At 45.8% G+C, this 20,383-nt stretch overlaps 2 protein-coding genes across 7 annotated transcripts in view; one reads left to right on the forward strand and one right to left on the reverse strand.

The window, feature by feature from the left end:
- Positions 1-2,028: 2,028 nt before the first annotated feature.
- LOC133753488 (uncharacterized) lies at positions 2,029-7,458 on the forward strand. The gene is given in 1 exon segment (XM_062184146.1): positions 2,029-7,458. A coding segment is annotated over 1 exon segment (5,289 nt). The 5' UTR covers positions 2,029-2,167; the 3' UTR covers positions 7,457-7,458.
- A 9,598-nt stretch (positions 7,459-17,056) lies between these two features.
- The window catches only part of NBDY (negative regulator of P-body association), a 29,320-nt gene continuing 25,993 nt past the window's right edge, over positions 17,057-20,383 (reverse strand). For all 6 annotated transcript variants that reach the window (XM_062184121.1, XM_062184124.1, XM_062184120.1 and 3 more), the window contains one exon: positions 17,057-18,140. The gene's annotated coding sequence lies outside the window, so the exon portion shown is untranslated. The remainder of the gene's footprint in view (positions 18,141-20,383) is intronic.

The following is a 20,383-nucleotide window of genomic DNA, read 5'->3' on the forward strand; positions in this document are numbered from 1 at the left end:
GAGGATCCCCACATTTGTGGAAGTCCTTGGGCACTCCAAGCTCTCAGGGCAGCCGCTAGATCCCATGGCATCAGCATGTTTGCTGTTAACGTCGAAGTGTACGCAAAATTCAGGCCCTGGATTCCAACGCCTGTAAAAAGGCTTCTATTAACCAAGGGTCGAGGATATGCTTGTGTCTTTCCAGAGAATGCAGAACAGCCCATTTGGGTACCAGCCAGAAACATCAAGCCTGCAACTGACAGCCAACCAGAACCAGCTGAACAAGACCGAGACTCCGCCTTGTTAGCAGACGCACCTGCCCTATCATCCTACCCTAAGAAACTGCCCAAAGCCACATCTGTTACCATTGTGTACCCCACTAGCTCTGGTCAGCCACTCCAATAGCCCACAGCCTGTGTGCGGTCATGCCATTCCTGATAACCATTATTCCTCATTCCTGCCCCTATCTGAGCAAGCAATCCTGTGGTCTCTCGATTTGAGCGCTGGTTAGTCAACGACGGGTAAGATCCCCTGGGGGACAACCTAAGACAGGCACAGCTGCGTACGGAGACCACATGGAAACGGGGTCAACAATGGTATGGCCAAGAATCATGCCTCCCGTTGCTCAAAAATAAACGAAAAGGGGGAAATGTAGTGGAATGAGAAGGCCATGCCAAGGTGGCCACTGGCAAGTGAGCGTCAGTTAGTCAGGAATGGCTTTGAAACTGCCTGGCGACAGGCTGTGATTGGATGGCTGTGGAAACTGCCTGGCAACAGGCTGTGATTGGTTGGGGTATAGACCGCCCCTTGACCAGATTGGCTGGTCTTGGCTATATAAGTGTTGTATCAACTGTAATAAACGAGTCTGCAGGCTGCTCGCCTCAAGCCTGCTCTCACCGGACTCCCGGGGTCTGTGTGTTGACTCCGCGCCTCTTGCCCCCACCACGCTGCTCTTCTCAGAAACGAACCCACTGCTACATTGTAGAGAATTCAACGGCTACAGTAAGTTAGTGACAAAGAAATCTGGAGAAGAGGTATGTGGATGGATATATTTTAATAGGCAAAATGTGAATATATTTGTGTCTCATTTGAATGCTCACCAAAGGGTTACCTGAACAGAGGATAATTTTAATACTCAAGTGTATATGATGACCCATCAGTTGACTTAACACATTGAAGGACCCTTATGGGGGAGAGGGACAAGAAATTAGGCCTGGGCAAATATCAGGGGCTTCTTAAGAGGTTAGATGTTCCCCAGAGTCTAGCGGGCAGGACGTTCTCTGGGAAGGAAAAGTCAATCCCCTTCAGAGAACCTCTAGGCACGCCCAGAGCAGAAATGCCCCTCCCCTCCAGGAAACCTCTGGGCGCGCCCAGAGCAGAGCTGCCCCTCCCTTCGGAGGGTCTCTAGGCGCACACTTATGATGTCACTGCGACCGGCCAATCCTGTAACACCTCAGCACTCTCGCTTAGCACTCTCCCTCAGCATTCTCCGGTATGCTAATTGTCCCTCCGAACCAACCAATCCCGTGCCACCTCTGCATTTTATACCAGCACTCTCCACCAGCATTCTTCGCCAGCATTCTCCCATATGCTAACGGTCCCTCTGAACTGACCAATCCTATGCATGCGTTAGGAATATACTAATTCGTTGCCTATATAACCTGTGTGAAACTGCCGCTCAGGGCTCCTCACTGCCTGAGGTGGGGGCCCGTTTGCGCAAACGTACAATAAATACCTCATGCTTTTTGCATCAACTGGTTTGGAGTCTGGATTTTTGGGCGTCCTCTCGAGCAAGTGGGCATCTCTACTACTGAGAGGTCCAACATTTGGCGCCCAACGTGGGGCTTGAGGTCGCCCTCAGACCCATTCTCTGCAGGACCAGTTGGAGGTATAATTAAGTGTTCTCTGTTTGTTGTTCTTCGTCTTCAGTATTCTGACTGGCCAGTACCTGACCTGACTCTGTGAGACCAGTGGGGGAGGCAGGCGTGCCCAGCAACCCCTGGTCCGTTCCCCGGAGGACACTCCGGTCTGTGAGACCAGTAGGGGAAACCCTCGGTCCGTTCCCCCGGGTCACGCTCCCGGGGTGGTCTGGAGGTGGGTCGGAGACCAAGTCTCCCTCCTTCCCGGGGAGGGCTGGTCAGGCAGCCGCTCCCAAAAATAGCGCAATAGCGTTCGATTTGTCCTAGCCATGTGGTTTGTCTTGCTTACTGTATATGTCTGTGCATTGGCTGTTCTTTTTGTTTGGGCTGAAATCCTTATACGCATGGGTCAACAAATAACCACCCCTTTAAGTCTCACTCTAGATCACTGGAAGGACGTTCGAGAACGCGCGCGCCACCTCTCAGTGGAGGTTAACAGGAAACAATGGGCAAAATTCTGTTCCTCAGAGTGGCCGGCCTTCGAGGTCGGCTGGCCAAGGAACGGCACTTTTAACCTCGATATTATTTTACAGATTAAGGAGCGAATCTTTCAGCCAGGATCCGATGGACACCCTGATCAGGTGCCCTACATTACCACGTGGGAGGATCTTTCACGTAACCCCCCTCCCTGGATAGAACCCTTCTCCTTCCCGACGGAGCCCATACGGACCCCGATACCCCCTCCTCCTATCCCGGTTGTGCCAACCTCCTCCCTATACCCTCTGAAGGAGATTCGAGATCCAAAACCTGACAAGCCACCGGTTCTTCCGGCTGATCAGGACTTTCTGCTCTTTGACTCTCCCCCACCCTATCTTCCCAGCCAGCCTGCTCCCCCGCAGGAACCCCCACAACAACCAGAGCGGGATGTGCAACCTTCTGCACCATCCCCTGATTCCACGAGGGCAGGGGAAGAAGTCTCAGCGCCTTCCCCGCCCTCCAGCCGCCTGCGCCTCCGTCGGGGGCAGGCAGGGGGCTCGGGAAGCGTCTGGACTTCGCAGGCTTTTCCTCTTCGCTCGGTGGCTGGCCAGATGCAGTACTGGCCATTTTCTGCTTCCGATCTTTACAATTGGAAAACCCATAACCCCTCTTTCTCTCAAGACCCCCAGGCTCTGACTGGGCTGATCGAGTCAATTTTATTGACTCATCAGCCCACCTGGGATGATTGTCAGCAGCTTCTGCAGACCCTCCTCACTACTGAGGAAAAGCAGCGCGTCTACCTTGAGGCACGGAAAAACGTCCCTGGAGCAGATGGCCGACCGACCCTACTGCCAAACGAAATCGAGGAGGCGTTTCCCTCAACCCGTCCTGATTGGGACTACACCACCGTTGCTGGTAGGGAGCGACTTCGTCTTTACCGCCAGATTCTCCTTGCGGGTCTCAGAGGGGCTGGAAAGCGCCCCACCAATTTGGCCAAGGTACGTGCAGTAGTGCAGGGGGATGAGGAATCGCCGGCAGGCTTCCTAGAAAGATTAATGGAAGCCTACCGTATGTACACCCCGTTTGACCCCCTGGCAGAGGACCGGCAGGGAGATGTAATCATGTCCTTTATAGGACAGTCAGCGCCGGACATCCGCAATAAATTGCAGCGGCTAGAGGGGCTTCAGGGATATACTATACAAGATTTAATGAAGGAGGCAGAAAAGATTTACAACAAAAGGGAGACCCGAGAGGAGAAGGAGGAAAGGATCCACAAGGAGCAGGAGGAAAGGGAAGACAAAAGAGACAAAAGACGTAATCGAGAGCTTAGTAAAATTTTGGCCACCGTAGTGCAGGATATAGAAAGGAGTAGACCAGAACAGAATAGGGACTTGGGAGACAAACGAAAGCCTCGGGTGGAAAGAGATCAATGTGCCTATTGTAAAGAAAGAGGACACTGGGTCAAAGACTGCCCGAAGAAAACACAGGGACCAAAGAAGAGACCAGTTCCAATCCTGTCCCTGGAAGAAGACGACTAGGTGAGTCAGGGCCAGGAGCCCCCCCCTGAGCCCAGGATAACCCTTGAAGTGGGGGGCAGACCGGTAACCTTCCTGATTGACACGGGAGCCCAGCACTCGGTACTGACTTCAGAAAAAGGGCCTTTAAGCTCCAAGACTTCCTGGGTTCAGGGGGCAACTGGAGGGAAGTTATATCGCTGGACAACCAATCGAGAGGTCCAGTTAAGTACAGGACTTGTGACACACTCGTTCTTACTAGTGCCAGACTGCCCCTACCCCCTCCTGGGCAGGGACCTACTCTCGAAGGTAGGAGCCCAAATTCACTTCCATGAGAAAGGAGCTACCATCACAGACTCAGGAGGGCGGCCCCTCCAGGTATTAACACTACGCTTGGAGGACGAACACCGATTATTCGAGAGGCCCTCGTCCACCATGGCTCCCCTGGACCCCAAGTGGCTCACAGATTTTCCTCAGGCCTGGGCAGAGACTGCGGGAATAGGGCTGGCCGTCAACCGGCCTCCCTTGATCATAGATCTGAAGCCCACGGCCATTCCCGTGTCAGTTCGTCAATATCCGATGGGCAAGGAAGCTAAGGAAGGTATCCGGCCACATATCCAGAGACTGTTACACCTAGGCATTTTAAAACCTTGTCGTTCACCTTGGAACACCCCCCTACTACCAGTAAAGAAGCCTGGTACGGGTGACTACCGCCCGGTACAGGACTTGCGGGAGGTTAACAGGAGAACGGAGGATATACATCCCACAGTGCCCAACCCCTACAATCTGCTAAGTACCTTGCCTCCGACCCACGTATGGTACACTGTGTTAGATCTAAAAGATGCATTCTTTTGTTTAAGACTGAGCCCTCAGAGCCAATCCATCTTTGCTTTTGAGTGGAAAGACCCAGAGACCGGGTTTTCAGGACAACTCACCTGGACAAGGTTGCCCCAAGGATTTAAAAACTCGCCTACCTTGTTTGACGAAGCTCTGCACCTAGATTTGGCCGACTTCCGAGTCAACCATCCGGACCTGGTCCTCCTGCAATATGTGGACGACCTCCTCCTTGCCGCTGAAACTGAGCAGGACTGCCTAAAAGGTACCGGGGCCCTGCTACAGAGACTGGGGGAATTGGGCTATCGAGCCTCCGCGAAAAAGGCCCAAATATGTCAGAAACAGGTGGCCTACCTAGGCTACCTCCTAGAAGGAGGGCAACGGTGGCTGACAGAGAGCCGAAAAAGGGTGGTTGCTCTAATTCCACCCCCCACCGATGCCAGAAAGATGCGGGAATTCCTCGGGAGTGCGGGATTCTGCCGCCTTTGGATTCCTGGGTTTGCGGAGCTGGCAGCCCCATTGTACCCCCTCACGAAGTCCAATGCTCCCTTTCAATGGAGAGAAGAGCAACAGCGGGCGTTTGACAACATAAAAAAGGCCCTATTGTCAGCCCCAGCCCTGAGCCTCCCTGATATGACCAAGCCCTTCACATTATACGTGGATGAGAACAAGGGAGTGGCGAAGGGAGTGCTAACACAAATGCTTGGACCCTGGAAAAAGCCGGTGGCATACTTTTCAAAAAAACTAGACAATGTAGCGGCCGGCTGGCCTCCGTGCCTCCGCATGATAGCGGCCGTGGCAGTTCTGGTGAAAGACTCGGACAAATTGACTCTAGGCCAACCTCTCACCGTAGTGGCACCTCATGCTGTGGAGACAGTTATCCGCCAGCCACCAGATCGGTGGCTCTCAAATGCTCGGATAACTCATTACCAGACTATGTTATTAAACTCAGAGCGGGTCCGGTTTGGGACTGCCACCTCTTTAAACCCGGCCACCCTGCTCCCGGAACTGGGGCCCCAGGCCCAGGTAATCCATAACTGTCACCAAATCCTGGCTGAGGCCCACGGCACCCGAAAAGACCTAACCGACCAGCCTCTGCCGGATGCCGAAATGACCTGGTTCACGGATGGGAGCAGTTTTCTACAGAACGGTGAGCGGAGGGCTGGGGCAGCGGTGGTGGATGGAAAAACTGTTATCTGGTCAAGTGCCTTAAAGCCTGGAACTTCTGCTCAAAAAGCCGAGCTCATAGCCTTAACTCAAGCTTTAAAACTGGCACAAGACAAAAAGGTCAACATTTACACAGACAGTCGGTATGCATTCGCCACTGCCCATGTACATGGGGAGATATACCGGCTAAGGGGCCTCTTAACCTCGGCAGGCAAGGACATTAAAAATAAGCAGGAAATCCTAGATCTTCTACAGGCCCTGTTCCTGCCCAAAATGTTGAGTATAATTCATTGCCCCGGGCACCAACGAGGAGACGACCCCGTAGCAAGGGGAAACAGGATGGCAGACGAGGCCGCTAGGGCGGCAGCCCTGAGCCAACAGGTGCTCCCGTTAAAGACAACTGAGCCCACCCAAGTATCGAGGGAACCACCTTTCCTCTATTCGGACCAAGACTTAGATACGATCCAGCGGCTCGGTGCAGAGTATGATGAACAAATAAGGGTTTGGAGGCTCGGAGAGAAAATAGTCCTGCCACACCAATTGGCTAAAGAAATAATTACCAGCCTCCATCAATGGACTCATTTGGGACACAAAAAGCTAAAAGCAGCCTTACAGGAAGATAGGCAGTCTTATTACATCCCCGGACTTGACTCTTTAGTCCAGCAGGTGACTGAATCCTGTGTTCCGTGTGCCAAGGTAAATGCCAGACACCTCAAGCTCCCGGAGGGAGCTAGGGTAAGAGGAGACCGACCAGGAATCAACTGGGAGGTCGATTTCACTGAGATAAGGCCGGGCAGTTATGGGAATAAGTATCTTCTAGTTTTTGTAGACACCTTCTCCGGATGGACTGAGGCATTCCCCACAAAACGGGAAACCGCCCAGGTGGTCGTCAAGAAGATCATAGAGGAGATCTTCCCCCGGTTCGGCTTGCCTAAGGTAATCGGGTCCGACAATGGCCCAGCGTTTGTCTCCCAGGTAAGTCAGTTGGTGGCCAAAGCATTAGGCATAAATTGGAAATTGCACTGTGCCTATAGACCCCAAAGTTCAGGACAGGTAGAAAGGATGAACAGAACAATTAAAGAGACCCTGACCAAATTAGCGTTGGAGACTGGCGTTAAAGACTGGGTCCAACTCCTCCCTATGGTGTTGTTCCGGGTCCGAAACACGCCCTCTCATTGCGGGCTGACACCATACGAAATCCTTTATGGAGGGCCCCCACCAGTAGCAGGCTTGCTTGACCTTGCCAGTGACTCCGTTGCCGATGCCCCTAAGTTACAGGCCCGGTTGAGAGCGCTCCAGATCATCCAGAACCAGGTCTGGAAACCTCTTGCAGCAGCCTACCAACCCAAGACGACAACTATCCCACATCCTTTCCAAATCGGTGATGCCATGTATGTCCGAAAACACCAATCTAAGACTCTAGAGCCCCGGTGGAAAGGCCCTTTCACTGTGCTGTTGACAACTCCCACCGCTCTCAAGGTCGACGGAATCGCTGCTTGGGTCCACGCCTCACACGTGAAGCGAGCACCACCTCCCCAGGGCCCCGAGGATCCGGATAGACCAGCCAAATGGAAGCTCCAGCGCACTCAGAACCCACTCAAGCTAAGACTTTCAAAAACTGTTTAATATTTGTGATGTTCCTGGCCTTTCCCCATTGTTTTTCCAATCCCCATGCTCCACAATTGTTAACGTGGGAAGTAATTTCCTCCACAGGACGGGTGGCCTGGTCTGCTAGTGGGTTACATACCCCCGGGGCATGGTGGCCCACCTTATACCCGGACGTATGTCAACTGGTTACTGGGTTAGATACCTGGGATGTACCTGACCAGGATAATTTGACAAAAATCCCTGAAAATAGTCTTAACTATTGGGGCGTGTATGGCTCCCAGTCCCCAGTCAGTGGGACCCAACCCAGTCCAGCAAGAACAGAGTTCCCTCCCTCCAGTGAGGCAGGCTCTCCCCAGGCCACCCCTCTTGCCAGCCACCCTTTCGCCTAGCTTGGCAAGTTTAACTCCAAACGCTTCAAGCCCCCGTACAACCGGACAGCGGCTGTTTAACCTTTTGACAGGGGCCTTTCTGGCCCTCAACCAGACCAATCTGGAGCTGACCGAGTCCTGTTGGCTATGCCTAGCCCCAGGTCCACCTTATTACGAGGGCCTCGCGGTCCCCAGGACCTGGAATGGCACTACAAAGGCAAATAATTGCCTCTTGCCCCTTTGGGCGCGTCTCACTCTTACAGAGGTGTCGGGACAAGGTACTTGTGTAGAAAATCCTCCCTTGTCCCACCGACACTTGTGCAATGTCACCCACAATGTTACTATACGAGACGGCTCATGTATTCTTAACAGGTTGCTCCAGTTTATCCGCGAGAGGCTTTTCCTTATCCAAACCCGGGTGCTGACTCAACAGTACCAGTGTCAAGCTTCAAAGACCTCCGAGGTCCAATAGATTTTAGGATTAAAATCTGTGCAAAAAGAAAAGGAGGGAATGAAGGACCCTTATGGGGGAGAGGGACAAGAAATTAGGCCTGGGCAAATATCAGGGGCTTCTTAAGAGGTTAGATGTTCCCCAGAGTCTAGCGGGCAGGACGTTCTCTGGGAAGGAAAAGTCAATCCCCTTCAGAGAACCTCTAGGCACGCCCAGAGCAGAAATGCCCCTCCCCTCCAGGAAACCTCTGGGCGCGCCCAGAGCAGAGCTGCCCCTCCCTTCGGAGGGTCTCTAGGCGCACACTTATGATGTCACTGCGACCGGCCAATCCTGTAACACCTCAGCACTCTCGCTTAGCACTCTCCCTCAGCATTCTCCGGTATGCTAATTGTCCCTCCGAACCAACCAATCCCGTGCCACCTCTGCATTTTATACCAGCACTCTCCACCAGCATTCTTCGCCAGCATTCTCCCATATGCTAACGGTCCCTCTGAACTGACCAATCCTATGCATGCGTTAGGAATATGCTAATTCGTTGCCTATATAACCTGTGTGAAACTGCCGCTCAGGGCTCCTCACTGCCTGAGGTGGGGGCCCGTTTGCGCAAACGTACAATAAATACCTCATGCTTTTTGCATCAACTGGTTTGGAGTCTGGATTTTTGGGCGTCCTCTCGAGCAAGTGGGCATCTCTACTACTGAGAGGTCCAACAACATCTTCTTACTCTAGCCACTCTTGTCATTGCCCAGTATGTTTATGAACATAGTGGCATGGTAGCAGGGATAGAAGTAATGCATGGGCTCAGCAACATGGACTTTTTTTTTCTTTTTGACAGGCAGAGTGGATAGTGAGAGAGAGAGACAGAGAGAAAGGTCTTCCTTTTTTTAAAAACTTTTTTTATTTTTTTTAAATTTTTTGACAGGCAGAGTGGACAGTGAGAGAGCGACAGAGAGAAAGGTCTTCCTTTTTGCCGTTGGTTCACCCTCCAATGGCCGCTGCGGCCGGTGCATCTCGCTGATCCGAAGCCAGGAGCCAGGTGCTTCTCCTGGTCTCCCATGTGGGTGCAGGGCCCAAGGACTTGGGCCATCCTCCACTGCCTTCCCGGGCCATAGCAGAGAGCTGGCCTGGAAGAGGGGTAACCGGGATAGAATCCGGCACCCCGACCAGGACTAGAACCCAGTGTGCTGGCGCCACAAGTGGAGGATTAGCCTGTTAAGCCACAGCACCGGCCAACATGGACCAAGCACTGAATTCCCAATTTGCCAGCAACAGAAAGCAACACTGAGACTCCACTATGACTCTAGTCTCTGGTGTAATGAAACAGCTACCTGGTGAAAGTTCATTACACTACACTAATTACATCATGAAGAATAGTATTTTTCCTTACCAGAGTAGATATTTACTATGGATATGGACTTGTCTTCCCTGCCTGCAATCCTTCTGCTCAAACCACCAATCATGGACTTACAAAATGCCTTATCGACATAGCATTTTTTCTCAATCAATAGACAAAGAAAGCCATTAATAGGCTCATACTCATGTAATTCACTGGTCTTAACATGTTTTCTACCATCCTGAAGCAGCCAGACTATTAAATTGGTAGAATGGCTTTCTGAAGATGCCATTAAAGTGCCAATTAAGTGACAATATTTTATAGCTCTGGGCCCCAGTTCTCCAAAAAACTGTATATGCTCTGAATCAACACCAATATATGGTACTGCTTCTTTCATAGCCAGGATTCATGGTACAGGAATCAAAGCATGTGGCACCACTTACTGCTATCTCTACTGGCTCACTAGAAAAAATATTGCTTCTCTTTCCTGTGACTTTATATTCTTCTGTCCTGGAGGTTTTAGTTCCAAGAAAAACAAGGCTTCCATCAAGAAACACTAATTTTTCCATTGAACTTAAATTTAAGAATACCACACAGCCACTTTGGGATCATCACGCCTCTGAGTGAACATACTAATAAAAGAATAATCCTACTATTTGTAGGAAATTAGGCTACCATTTCACAATGAAGATAAAGAATATATATGGAATAAATGAAAATTCTAGGGCCATCTCTGAATATTACCATGCCCTGTGATTGAGATTAACGAAAAACTGCAACACTCCAATCCAGGAACAAATACTGATGGCCCATACCCTTCAGATGAAAAATTTCCAGGTAAAGAACTGTGATTAGCTGAGATGCATTCTGAAGGCAAAGGGAATACAGGATGGGTAGGAGAAGAATAGAGTAGTTTTAAATATCAGCTACAACTTAGTTCAAGAAATGAGTACACTAGTCATGAATATTTTATCCCTATGTTGTTAAAAATGTTTGCATATATAAGTATGCATATATTAAGCAGATATTCTTTTTAAAAAAGGATCTTATTTACTTATTTGAAAGGCAGTTACAGAGAGATACAGAGAGAGAGTGAGGTCCTCCATTGGCTGGTTCAATCCCCAAATGGCCACAAAGGCTGGAGCTGGGCCAGGCTAAAGCCAGGCTCCAGAAACTGCTTCCAGGTTTCCCACATGAGTGCAGGGTCCCAAGCACTTGGGCCATCCTCCATTGCTTTACCAGGTACATTAGTAGGGAGTTGGATCAGAAGTAGAGCAACCAGGACTTGAACTGGTGTCCATGTGGGACACTTGTGTTGCAGGCAGCAGCTTTATTATGCCACAACACTGGCCCCAAGTATTGTTAATTTTATATCAAAGTGTGAAACTTATAAGATATCAGGTGAATGCTAAATATCAAAGATTTTATCTCTTCACTAGGGGATAAATTACTAGTGTTTATATTCATAAATTTCTGTGTTGCTAAATAGCATATTTTTCTAAGCATTTCTTGTAAGAAAATCCTGCTGATGATGAACTCCTTCATTTCTGTCTAGGAATGTCTTTATGTCTCCTTTATTTAAGGACAACTTTGCTAGGTACAGTATTTGTATTTAGCAAGGTTAGCACTTTGAATATATTATCCTACTGTTTTGATTTGTAAGGTCTCTGCTAACTTTATTGGAACTCCCATGTATGTTACTATATTATTTACTTCCTTTCTCCTGCTGCTTTCAGGATCTTCTTGTCCTTACCTTTAAAAAATTATTCATTTTTATTTGGTACAGTGGGGTGAATGAGATAGAGAGACAGAGAGTGCTTGCATTCACAAGTTCACTCCCCAAATGCCCACAACAACCAAGGCTGGGCCATGCCAAAGCCAGGAGCCTGCAACTCCATCTGGGTCTTTCTCATGGGTGGCACAAACCCAATACTCAATGCATCACCTACTGCCTCCAAGATTGTGCATTTGCAGGAAGCTGAAACAGAAACAGGTACAGGACTCAAACCAGGAACTCAGATATGGGGTGCAGACACCTTATGTGTCATTTTAATCACTACACTAAATGCCTGCCCAGTCCTTAATTATTAAGAAATGTTTGCATCAACTGTTGAAATCCTTACTTAATATATACCAAACTGATCTGTATATAAGAGAAATGAAAATGAATCTTGATGTGAATGGAAGGGGAGAGGGAGCGGGAAAGGGGAGGGTTGCAGGTGGGAGGGAAGTTATGGGGGGAAAGCCATTTTAATCCATAAGCTGTACTTCGGAAATTATATTCATTAAATAAAAGTTAATAAAAGTTAAAAAAAGAAATGTTTGCATATATATATATATATATATATATATATATATATATCACACACACACACACACACTGATACAGAGTGCTCCCATCTACTGATTCACTCCCAAAAGCCCTGCAACATAGCCAGAGCTGAACCAGGCCAACACTGGGAGATGGAAATCCAATCCAGGTCCCCTATGTTGGACACAAAAACCCTACTACCTCAAGCCATCACCTGCTGCCTGCCTACTGGGGTGCACATTAGCAGGAAGCTGGAATCAGGAGCAGAACGGGAAGTCAAACCTAGGTACTCTGATATAGGATGTGGGCATCCCAAATGGTGTCTTAATTGCTATGCCAAATGCCTGCCTCAACAACTTGTAAATTTTACATTGTGTGCCATTCTGAGTGATGTGGATGATACTTGCAAGAATGGTACTGAATTCTGAGTCCATGAGGGCCATCCTGGAGCCCATATTGATAGAGGTTAACCTGAAGCCTAGATCCAGAGGAGCTGAGGTAGTCTTAGGGTGTATCTTAAACTTGATTCTGTAGAGGCTGGACAGGAACTCTGATACCTAAGTCCAATATCTGGAGCCTGAGTTTATGGGGGCTGCTCTGGCACTAGGCCATGCTGGAACCTGAAGCAACAGGGGAAGATCTGGATCCTGGATTGAAAGGCATGGAGCTAGGGTCTGAATGGGGTACTTTTGGAGTCTCAACTTTGGAGCCACAGTATGGCCTGGCATGACTCTACAAAGGTGGGCCTGGACCTTGAGTTTAATGTAGCAGATCCAAAACCCAAGTCCTCTGGAGCCTGGGTGAAGAAAGAAACTCCTCACCTCCTGAGCCTTGGGCCTGTCTGGTTCTAAGGTCAGTATACACCCTGGGCTGGTCTAGTTCTTAGGATTGCAAATGCTGGCCTCCTGCCTGATGCCACTGGGATTATTCAGTAGCGTGTAGCTGCTGGGACTATCCAGGAGCCTGTGTCTGCTAGCACTGGCCTAGAAGCTGAGTGTGCAAGTGCTGGCCTAGATACTATGACAGCAAGGGCAAGCGTGGGTACAGGGGCCTTTACTGTTATCCTGGAAACAGGGAAGATCCTGGAGTCTAGGTCCACAGAGGACCTTCTAGCACTGAAATCTATTCTATAGGCCTGCACCCTAGATTTACTGGTGCAGCCCTGTGCCTTTCGAGCAAGGTGCCAGTCTGGATGGTGGGCCATGTAGACTAGCCCGGTGCTAGGCCTAGACTCTTTCCACAGGTGATCACTTGGTGTTTATGGCTAGGGTTACTGACCTGACACTGAGAGAGGTCTGAAGCTTGGGCCTGCAAGGATTGGTTTGGTACAAAGTGACTTAGATCTTCCATCTACAAAATCTAGCCTGGAGCCTGGGTCTGCAGATACCAGATGACTAGGACTAAACAATTGGCCTGGTGCTAGGGTGGAGCCAAATCCCAGGACCACTGGGGCCTGCCTGGTGCTGAGGCCAGTTCAAAAACAGAAACTGCTTGGGTTGTCCTGATGCCAGAGTAGGTTTGGATAATGGGGCTGTAGAATCCACCAAAAATGTCTTTTTCTATACTAGATTTTAATGGAGCATGTCTAGTTTTTGGTAACCAAGGACAATTCTTATTCTCAATTCCCTCTTCTTTCTCCATACAGATAAGTATTTCTCCATGTTAAACTTATTGTCTAAGATTGCAGGAAGGGTGACATGGTAATATAAAGCTGTCCTTCTTGCATGATTCAATGTGCAATTTCTGTGCAAACACCAAAGTGCTCTGATCTTTCTCTTGGTTTTTTTAGCTCTTGTAAATGTATTTTGTGTCAAAGTTGCTTTTCAAGATGATGTTTCTGTAGGAGTCCTATTTTACCATCATGCATCACAGAAACTGAATGAGACGTTAGGAGAAGTTGCCTTGAGAATTGCTACTCAGATGCCTTTCTTTTTTTATTTTTTCACAACTTTAAGATATTATCCAAAAGCAATATTTCATAATTTAAAGTGCATAAATGGATAGTTTCAGAAATTTATAGATGTGTGCAAATATCACCATAGTCAATCTGAGAGCAATTTCATTACCCCACAAAATCTCCTTAGGCATCACCTCTCAATCATACCTTAAAGGATATCCCATCCTTACGCAAATATTATCTATAGATTTGCCCCCCTGAATATTTCATGTATATGAAACTAAATAGAATGTGGTACTTTGTGTGACTAGCTTCTTTAACATAGCATATTTTCTTTTTTGCTTTTGTTTTAAAGATTTATTTATTTATTTGAAAGTCAGAGTTACACAGAGAGGAGAGACAGAGAGAGAAGTCTTCCAACCACTGGTTCACTCCTCAATTGGCCACAATGGCTGGAGCTGTGCTGATCTGAAGCCAGGAGCCAGGAGCTAGGAACCAGGAGCCAAAAGCTTCTTCTGGGTCTTTCACGTGGCTGCAGGGGCTCCAGGACTTGGGCCATCTTCTACTGCTTTCCCAGGCCATAGCAGAGAGCTGGATTGGAAGTGGAGCAGCCAGATCTCAAACCAGCACCCATATGGCATGCTGGCACTGCAGGCAGCGGCTTTACCCACTATGCCACAGCATAATGTTTTCAAGATTTATCCTTGTGGCCGGCGCCATGGCTCAATAGGCTAATCCTCTGCCTGTGGCTCCTGCACACCGGGTTCTAGTCCTGGTCGGGGCGCCGGATTCTGTCCCGGTTGCCCCTCTTTCCAGGACAGCTCTCTGCTGTGGCCCGGGAGTGCAGTGGAGAATGGCCCAAGTGCTTGGGCCCTGCATCCCATGGGAGAACAGGAGAAGCACCTGGCTCCTGGCTTCGGATCAGCGCGGTGCGCCAGCTGCAGCGCGCCGGCCGTGGCGGCCATTGGAGGGTGAACCAACGGAAAAGGAAGACCTTTCTCTCTGTCTCTCTCTCACTGTCCACTCTGCCTGTCAAAAAAAAATTATCCTTGTAACATGTATTTATACTTCTTTCCTTCTTATGATAAAATTAATATTCTATTGTATGGATATGCCACATTCTGTTTGCCCTTCATCAGTGAATGTATACTTGGATTGTTTCCATAATTGGCTCGTATGAAAAATGTTATTATAAATATTACTGTATAATTTTTGCTTGAGCACTTGTTTTTAGTTTACACACATGCACACACACACACACACATATATAACACTCCTTTATCACACGGGAGGAACCATAAAATTGTTTTCCACAATGGGTGCACCACTTTACATTTCCACCAAAAATACCAGTTTCCAGTCTCTTCATCTCCTCTCAAACATTTGTTATTTTGCTTTGCTTTTTTTTAATTAGAACTATCCTATTGGATACAAATCAGTATCTTATTGTAGTTCTGATTTGCATTTTCCTGATGACTAATGATGTTGAGTATCTTCATTTGCACATATTTCTGATTTTCACACTTTATTTGCAGAAAATGTATTCATATCATTTCACAATTTTTGAGTTTTTTCTGTTATTGGGATTAAGCATTTTTATATATTCTAGATGCAAATCCTTCATGAGGTATACCTGTATTGTCTGCAAAAATGTTCTCCCATTCTGTTGATTATCTTTCCACTTAAAATTTATTTTATTTTATTTATTTGAAAGACTGCAGCAGACAGACACAGATCTTCTATTCATTTGTTCACTACCCGAATGCCTGCAATAGCCAGGAATAGGCCAGCCTGAAGCCAGGATGTGGGAAGTCAATCTGTTTTTCCCACATGTGTGGCAAGGATCCAACACTTGAGCCATCACCCTCTTCCTTCAAGGTTGTGTATTATCTGGAAGCCAGCACTAAAAGCAGAACCAGGAATCAAACACAAGAACTCTTATATAGAATTGAGGCATCCCAAGAGAAAATGTAACTGCTGCACCAAATACTTAGCCCTGTCTTTCCACTTCCTTGATGGTGTCCTTTGAAACTAAGTTTAATTTACATCATGTTTGGCTTATCAATTTTTTTCTTTTTTAAACTTGTGATATTTGCATCAGATCTACAATATCAGTTTTAAAAGCACTGTTCTTTCTCTCATTTTATCATCTTGTGGCTCCCTTGTCAAAAATTAATTGGCTGTAAAAATAATGGTTTACTTCTATAATTTTAATTTAATTCATTAATCAATATGTCTACTCTTAAACCAGTACTACACAGTTTGGCTTGTTGAAAATTTTAAGTGAAATTTGGAAATGTTATTTCATGTATATGTGTACACACACACACACACACATAGAGATCATCCATCCCCAGGTCACTCCCTCACTGCCTGCAAAGGTGGAGGCTGAACCAGGTGGAAACCAAGAGATCATAATGTATCCAGACCACCTATACCAATGGCTGTAATCACTACTTCAGCTATCACTGCTACCTCCCAGGGTGCACATTAACAGAAAGCTGATATAAGAAGCAGATCTGGGACATGAACCCAGGTGCTCTGATATGGGTTGTGGACATCTTAAGTGGCATCTCAACTACTGCACCAAATGCCCACCTATGTCTAAAATATGATTTGGAACTGGCACCGTGGCATAGTGGGCTAAACCTCTGCCTACAGTGCTGGCATTCTATACTGGTATCGGTTCTAGTCCCGACTGTTCCACTTCTGATCCAGCTCTCTGCTATGGCCTGGGAAAGCAGTAGAAGATGGCTCAAGTGCTTCAGTCCATGCACCTGTGTGGAATACCTGGAAGAAGCTCCTGGCTCCTGGCTTCAGATCGGGTCTCTTCCAGTCATTGAGTCCATCTAGGGGAGTGAATCAGAGGATGGAAGACCTTTCTCTCTGTTTCTCCCTCTCTCTGTCTTTAACTCTACCTCTAAAATAAACAAATAAATAAGTAATATTTAAAAAATAATAGAAAATAAAATAAATATTTTTAAAATAAAAACAAATATAATAATTAACACCATACTCCCATTTGCAATTTTTTAGATACTTTGATTCTGGGGCTGGGCACTAAGTTCAGTGAACTGAATCAAACACTCAAATTTCACAAACATTCTAAAACTTTATTATATCCTGTCAGAAGATTTAATTACTTATTTGAACACATTATATATGGGCCATGTTTATATAACATTTTCAAATACATTATATGCTTAGGAAAATATATATAGATTTTGTTGTAATTGAGAAGACAATATTTATCTTTTCTACAACCCTAGAAGACAGTTATTATAGTTTCTAGACCATTTTCCTACAAATCTCTAATTTATAATCAATTCATAACTGTGTGAAATATTGAGATCTACTTTAGGTGGGCATTTGACTTAGTAGTTAAGACAATTTCATCCCATATCATAATGCCTGGGTTTGATACATCGCTCTGACTCTTGACTTCAGTTTCCTGCTAATGTAGACCCTGGGAGACAGCAGTAATGGCTCAAGTAATTGGTTTCCTGACACTCATATGGGTGACCTGCACCTAATTTCCAACTCCCAGATTTGGCTCCAGTCCAGCCCTAGCTATTGTGGATATTTGGGAAGTGAACCAGTAGATGTGAGCACTCTTTCTTGCTCCTCTCTCTATCTCTCTCAAATAACTAAATAAATAATTTTAAATGTATAAAGTTGCTAACAAAAATTTTCATGTTCTGTTTCTATTTTTTTATCCTAATTTAAAAAGTCTTATATCAAAGTAAAACATTCATAAAAATCAAGCACAGCAACCATATTGACCAGGGAAATAGTTAAGATGTAGAAGAGCATGGCATGATGGAAGCTAGTGTGGTAGGATACAGATACCAGCAAAAAATAAATAAATAAAAAGACAGTAAAATGAAGAAACTGTTCTGGGATCTTGATTCATTTTCTGATTTTACCCTTCATCTTATTTCCTGGTGTTGTCACATGCTAATGAATAAGTAGATATCCATTTGTAGAAATAAAGTTGTATTTTGACACTAATTTTAGTTATATTTTATATTTGGAGTTCTTGTGAAGTATGGTTTACTAGACAGTAGTAATACAGATTTAACACAACAATGAGAGACAAAATTTATTGGGATCTTAATGAATTTATGGCAATTTAAAGTTATGCAGCAAGGATTAGAATATCACCAACAGAGAGCACTGGTTGGCTGCGTGCAGGACCATCTCATGGGCAATATTTGCTTTAGTGAGTTCATCATGATTCAGGCCATGACCTTCGGTCTTAGAAGTCTACAAGTTGATCTTGCCCATGTCCTAGATTTCATCCAAATTCAGGAGGTAAAGTCACGCTGATTACATCATAATACTGAAAGATAAAAAAATGACAATTTATTAATTTATAATGAGGAATGTGATTATCATACAGGGCAGATATGCCTCTTGAGAAGACAACACCCACTGTCCCTTTTAAGCAGGTGACAGGAAAAGCAAAATTATTAAAAGAGGTCATGATAAACACAAAATCAAATCACAGTATGCTAATGAGTTCACGATATATTTGACTGCAACATGAAGATTCTACTGTAGGGCGTAACAGATGTTTTGATCACTGTAGATGTATTTCTCCCTAAAAAAGTGCTAAGATGTATAACTTTATGACTGCTTTTTGTGTTTGTTTTTTGGGGGATTTTTTGGTTTTCCATAATTGATCAATCAGCTTTCTTAGTCTTCCATAGCCTCTTGACACATAACTTATATTTTTCAGGAAATCTGTTTACACAAATAATATAAACAGCAGACAAAATTCTTACTTCAAACAAGATTTTACCATTCCTCTGACCTCTTCAGAAAAAAAACACAGGTATCAGTCATTTTTAAGCCTTTTTCTATGTATTGAGAAATATCCATAATGAATGGTTACTGTAGTATAAAGTTTCTTTTTTTAAAGAAATTCATACATTTTTTCCCAAAGAAACCTTTTATGTAAGGAATACAAACTTCATGCATTTCATAAGTACAACTTTAGGAATATAGTAATTCTTCCTACCATACCTCCCCTCTAAGTTACACTCCCTCCACTCCTCCTCCTCCCATTTCTAGTCCCATTCTCCAATAAAATCCATTTTCAATTAGTATAAAGTTTCAGATTTACGATTTGGAATATAAGTTAGATTAACCATACACACTGTTGTAAAAATAATTTTTACATTTAAGGTTATCTTAATGATATTTCTATCATAATATTTCTATAGCAATATGACATAACAAAAAAACGCACTAAAGGAAAGGAAAGGAAAAATATAATTTGAAATACACTACAGGGAAAAATACAGGGAACAATAGTAATATACACACAATGAATAACATAATAATTTCAGTATGAATACATCAATCAATGCAAATAATTTATCCCTTAAAAAATTGTAATGACCCACCCAGGGGCTGGCAGAATGGCACAGCAGGATAAGCCAGCATCCCATATCTGAGCATTGGTTTGAGCCCCAGCTTCTCTTCTGATCCAGCTCCAAGCTACTGTGCCAGGGAAAGCAACAGAAGATGGTACAAGTACTTGCAACCTGTGAACCTGTGTGGGAGACCAGATGGAGTTCTTGCCTCCAGGCTATGACCTGGCCCAGACTTCTTGTCTACTACAGAAATTTAGAGAGTGAATAGCTAATAGATGACATCTCTCTCTCTCTCTCTGTGTGTTCCAATTATTTTCAAAAAATAAATAAATAAACCATAAAGAAAATAAAGAGGAAATCATGACATATCTTATAAATAGAGGAAGTGGGAAAACAAATAAGCAGTAAAATAAAGGGTTGTGAGGTGGCCACCAAGGTGGGCAATGTTCCGAAGTGAGAGCCTCACAGCAAAGCTAGACCTGGAGATGAAACAGAAGATGCGAAAGGATGTGATATCCTCTAAACAGAACTTCCTCATCTATGTGTCCCTGCTGCGAGTCATTCCTTTTATATATATATATATATATATATATATATATATATATATATATATAAAATTGGACGGCATACAAAGACTGAGCATCACACTTGGATGCATGAGATAAATAACTTGCTTACTGTTTCTACTCCTTTCTGCAAATGAGTAGGCCTGGAAAGGTGTATGAGATTCTAATTGAATGGCCATAAAAATTGTACTTGTTAAGAACAAGTTAGGTTCTGGGCCGGCGCCGTGGCTCAACAGGCGCCGGCACACCGGTTCTAGTCCTGGTTGGGGAGCCGGATTCTGTCCCGGTTGCTCCTCTTCCAGGCCAACTCTCTGCTGTGGCCAGGGAGTGCAGTGGAGGATGGCCCAAGTGCTTGGGCCCTGCACCCCATGGGAGAACAGGAGAAACACCTGGCTCCTGCCTTTGGTTCAGCGTGGTGCACCGGCTGCAGCGCGCCGGCCGTGGCGGCCATTGGAGGGTGAACCAACGGAAAAGGAAGACCTTTCTCTCTGTCTCTCTCTCTCTCACTGTCCACTCTGCCTGTAAAAAAACAAACAAACAAACAAAAAAAACCAAGTTAGGTTCTGATAACTGACCTTCATGGCTAAAGTATAAACCTATTTAGGAAGTACAAAGAGACTTGTGGGTCATAGTGATCC

The sequence above is a fragment of the Lepus europaeus genome, chromosome X (genome assembly GCF_033115175.1).
Source record: "Lepus europaeus isolate LE1 chromosome X, mLepTim1.pri, whole genome shotgun sequence".
Lineage (NCBI taxonomy): Eukaryota > Metazoa > Chordata > Mammalia > Lagomorpha > Leporidae > Lepus > Lepus europaeus.